Genomic DNA, 4,520 nt, shown 5'->3' with positions numbered 1-4,520 from the left:
GGCTTCTTTTAAGTATAAAGGCAACATACGTCTTTATGGCTTCTTTTAAGTATAAAGGCAACATACGTCTTTATGGCTTCTTTTAAGTATAAAGGCAACATACGTCTTTATGGCTTCTTTTAAGTATAAAGGCAACATACGTCTTTATGGCTTCTTTTAAGTATAAAGGCAACATACGTCTTTATGGCTTCTTTTAAGTATAAAGGCAACATACGTCTTTGTGTTTGCCCATGTCTCTTCAGCTACCTTCTTGGCATACTCCGCATCATCGGATAACAAGATATTGTCAAAAAGGGTTCCAGATTTCATCTAAAAATTCACTCGCTCAGTTTAAATTTTGATTATAACACAGAACTGACAGAAATTCTGTCTTACCTGCCACAACTCAATGCCCACACACTTCAAAATTGGGAAAACATAGAGATCTGGATCATCTTTGAAGTCTATAATCACAAATAATAACATATTAGAAAAAGTTAAAATTCGTGCATTATGAAGATGCACTTAAGTTCAGAGATGTTACAAACAGTACTGGATTATCAATTTTTGGAGCCTTCCATTTGCCCTTGTAGTTGGGGTTCTTAATTTTCTGGGCAATAAAAATAGACAATTTTATAACCACTCGAATTAGCAAAAGCAACATTTACAACACTAATAGAGACTCAAAAATGACCTTCGGCTTCCATGGATCCTTGTATTCGGGGTTGGCAATTGTTGGTGGTGTCCATTCACCATCTTCCTCATCATCCCAGTCCTCAGCTGCAATTGTAAACCATCATAATTGAGTAAAGTAAATAGTGTAGGAGATTACATAGATATGTAGTGAATCAGGAAAATTAGATTATATGCCTTCTTGGCATCAGGATCTGGCAACTCCTTTGGGATGTCATCATAATCCTGCAGGCATAATAGTTCAAGGGCATTATTATCAACTCACAAGTCATAAACATGTGCTCTAACGTTAAACAGAAGGAAGACCATGAAACTTTGAAGTTTGGTTACCTTAGGCTTCTTCAGGTTCAGGAATGTACTCCTTGTCATCCCAATCTTTGGGCTGTCACCAACATGCAGCAAGATCAGTTTCATTGAACCAATGGAAGAACCAAATTTTCATGTATGATTGCACAAATGAAATACCTTCTTGGCCTCTGGATCCTTGATCTTCTTTGGTGGGAGAATATCCCAGAGTATAAGCTACCCGACTGCTTCTCCACACTGTCAACGAGGATGCTGTAAGAAGCATCAGGCCAGAGGACAAATATACAGACATGAGTCAGTCGATCTGTCTCACATGGGGCTCCCCTCTTGATCAAGTGGTTTGTCCCATTGAAGGTGAGAATAGCATGGACTTTCTTTGTGCAGTAGCCACAAATATGAGGTCCAAACATGATGCTACATATGCCCACATAGTACAACCAAATCAGCAACTTCAACAGGGAGAATATACCAAAATAGGAAACAAGTCAGATGGCAATAGCATATGATGTTACCTGTAATGGAGTGTCACTGTAACGCCCCGAACTCTTTTTCATTATTATTGTTATTTTTAAATAAAAATGAGCTCGAGGTGCTACCAAAACTTTTTTTTTAAAATCTAATTTAAGCGGAAATATAACTTTTTATTTTAGGGATCAAAATGTGGTCGACAATTCAATAACGACGAAATAATGATTTAAAATAAAATCTTGAAATATCCCATCTCAAACTGTAAATTAAAATTCAATATAAAGTGTCAAATACTCGTACTATAAGAAAAATATTAAATAACATGCATATAAATTAAAATAATGATATTCTTTTAAATAAAATTTGAAGATTATTTTTCTAGAAACTTTACTTGATGACCCTATAAGCATCGCCGGTCAATTTTTCACTCGTCCACACGATCCGTTCTAATCTGAAAAGTATTGTAAGAGTGAGTATTTTGAAAATATTCAGTAAAAATAAGTGCATATTTTTATAACATGATATAAACATAATATGACATAACATACCGACATGTCTTAAATTTAGAGCAAACTGATCGCGATTCCAACAGCTCAAGAAATTTCTTAAAAATCCTCATATTCGTAGGATTTAATCATATTAACCCAAATGTCCATTCCGTAGGATTTAACTTCTTTTCTTTGATCTAACGGTCCATCTCGAAGGATTTAACATATAATTCGACCCGAAGGCCTTATAGTATTTCATGCCAAATTTACATAAATATCAAGGATAAGAATTTACCACTTGCACCATGTATTCTTACCTACAACGAAATTTCTGAAATATGACTTTGCAAAATAAAATGATACTCCTTTTTCAGAATACGTGTGTCAGTGTGTATAAACGTGAGAGTAGTAGTTTCTGTGCGGTAAAATGAGAATTTTTTCTTTCATATGATATATAAAGATAACCACCTGTATTCTTATCTATCACTGAAACGTCAAAAGTCAAGTTTGAATATTCAACTTGTAAGTTAATATAATATTTATTTCCATCAGCCACGTCTCATCACTCTGACGGTTGGTCGTCAAATTCAAAACAAAATTTATTAATTATTCATCATCTAAATTAAATGAATGATTTATGTTTAATGTTTATATATTAAATTATAAAACCATTTCAAATTCCAAAGTGCATGTACTGAAGTGAGGATATTTAGGTTTAGTTAACATACACGTTTCCCTCACAATCATATATCACATATTTCTAGAAAAATCATTATATATATATTGAATTATAACACTTTTCTTTTTACTGGAATTAATCGAATATGCCCAATTTAGAATCAATTTTTCTTAAGCCCAATTTATTCTATTTAGCACCAGCTTCATAGAAAGTATAATATTGATATATTTTATAAATTTTATATAATCTTTAAATAATCGACCTTAGATAAAAGTTACGATAAATTTATATAACAAAGACAATAAATCGTTTTTTTTTCAACTAGATGGGTTAACTTATCATATTAACCTTTAGACCTTAATGTGACAACAATGCTAGACATGAGCTATCTCATTCGTAAAACGATCGTTATTGATTTTTCTCCATATGAAAATATAATTAAAAGTCGGGGTGTCACATACCTAAGCATGTACATCCCTCTTATATGAGGTGTGAGATCCACCCAAATAAAAAATTTTATTCAGGTGGATCCCAGATCCCATGCGAGAGAGGTGTATACGCTTAGATACACTCGATTATGTACCATTAGCACCATCGTTATGGAATACTAGTGGCAGGTTTATGTCAACTTGTTCCTCGTCGTTGTTTATATATTTAAAGAATAATGTTATTCATAGACACTGTCAATCATCAACAGTCTACGAGGCAACCCACATTTTACTTCTTTGTTGTTACCTGAAACAAAAAGATGTGTCTATTTCAAAGGTTGATAATCCTTAAATTTGTTCCTAATGGCGGTTTATGATGTGACTATTGCATACAAGGATCAATGTCTTACTTTCTTGGATAACCTTCTTGGTGTGGATCCTTCCAAAGTACACATGCACATCAGATGTATCCCTCTTAAGGAAATCCCAAAATCTGAAAAAGAGACTGTTGATTGGTTGATGAATACATTCCTGTTCAAGGATCAGCTGCTCTCTAATTTTATAGCTGATGGCCAGTTCCCTCGTCAAGGAACAGAAGGTGAGCTTTCAAATTTAAAATGTTTGGACAATTGTGGAGTAGTGATTGCTCTTACTGGATTGTTCATATATCCTACCATTTGTTCATCCATTTGGTTTAAAGTGTACATAGGTTTAGCTTGCATTTACCTTGCTTCTGCTTCCTATTTCGATATCAGACCATCTCCAGTTCTTGGCACCATCAAAGAAATGTTGCAGACGAAAAATTTGTAGAATATGTTGACCTCCAAAAATGGCACCAACGGATGCTCTGTCTATTCCCTTCAAAACCTGCACACGTAGCACTCAGTCAAGCGACAAAGTTAACCGGATGAGAAAAAGGTCCGACGATGGTTTGCACTTACGGTCAAGTCAATGGCCGAACAAAGATAAATATATCGAGTGCAATAGTAGAAAGATGGGGGATTTGGTTAGAGAGTTAGACCATACTTTAATAGTGTGAATGAATCCATATATTTAGAGGAAATGGAAGTGAAGTGGGCCGAACGGGTTAGTGGGCCCAGCCCAATAAGGAGGTGATTATATAAGTATAATAATAGGCACCTTAGCTAGACGTCTTAGGGCCTCAGTAGTGCTTTGTTTGGCCTCTTTAGAGCCTCAACTTTGGGCCTAACTATAATGGGCCTCGCCCAGGTCCAATAAGATGGCCCCGTATGGGATGATAATTTATAGGTGTAACAATAGCCTCCCAGTTCATGGGTGAATATTTATGTCAGCCGTGGACTTTTTAAGATCAACTGAGTGTATGGTTGCTACTGCAATCATAGATTCAACTGTCTCTACCAAAACACTGACCCACAGGGGATGATGAGCAGGAGACGGTTTAAGCTTGTGAAGCTGAAGGTCGAGGCTCATCTTCGATCGAGGCGCTGACCTACAGGG

The 4,520-nt window shown here is 35.4% G+C and overlaps 2 protein-coding genes across 2 annotated transcripts; one reads left to right on the top strand and one right to left on the bottom strand.

The window, feature by feature from the left end:
- Positions 1–111: 111 nt before the first annotated feature.
- Positions 112–1,516, bottom strand: LOC111404851 (calreticulin-1-like). Its single transcript, XM_023033589.1, has 8 exons — positions 1,491–1,516; positions 1,138–1,392; positions 1,003–1,054; positions 850–897; positions 674–759; positions 524–589; positions 376–443; positions 112–309 (listed from the first exon to the last, which is right to left on the bottom strand). Exons 2-7 carry the CDS (start codon positions 1,386–1,388, stop codon positions 431–433), a joined length of 516 nt encoding a protein of 171 aa, XP_022889357.1. The 5' UTR covers positions 1,389–1,392; positions 1,491–1,516; the 3' UTR covers positions 112–309; positions 376–430.
- A 1,888-nt stretch (positions 1,517–3,404) lies between these two features.
- LOC111404352 (probable 1-acyl-sn-glycerol-3-phosphate acyltransferase 5) lies at positions 3,405–3,851 on the top strand. The gene has a single exon (XM_023033167.1). It carries the CDS (start codon positions 3,405–3,407, stop codon positions 3,849–3,851), a length of 447 nt encoding a protein of 148 aa, XP_022888935.1.
- Positions 3,852–4,520: the final 669 nt, after the last annotated feature.

The sequence above is a fragment of the Olea europaea genome, chromosome 11 (genome assembly GCF_002742605.1).
Source record: "Olea europaea var. sylvestris chromosome 11, O_europaea_v1, whole genome shotgun sequence".
NCBI classification, from domain to species: Eukaryota; Viridiplantae; Streptophyta; class Magnoliopsida; order Lamiales; family Oleaceae; genus Olea; species Olea europaea.
Note: the sequence above shows the minus strand (reverse complement) of the source record. Positions and strands in the feature narration are given on the sequence as shown.

Bases quoted from the DNA above. Each gene is read 5' to 3' on its own strand.
- LOC111404851 (XM_023033589.1), bottom strand. From the start codon at position 1,388: ATGTTTGGACCTCATATTTGTGGCTACTGCACAAAGAAAGTCCATGCT. The intron at 1,055-1,137 runs GTATTTCATTTG...TGTTGGTGACAG, and splicing joins AGGATCCAGAGGCCAAGAAG to CCCAAAGATTGGGATGACAA. The intron at 590-673 runs GTCATTTTTGAG...TTTATTGCCCAG, and splicing joins AGGATCCATGGAAGCCGAAG to AAAATTAAGAACCCCAACTA.
- LOC111404352 (XM_023033167.1), top strand. From the start codon at position 3,405: ATGGCGGTTTATGATGTGACTATTGCATACAAGGATCAATGTCTTACT.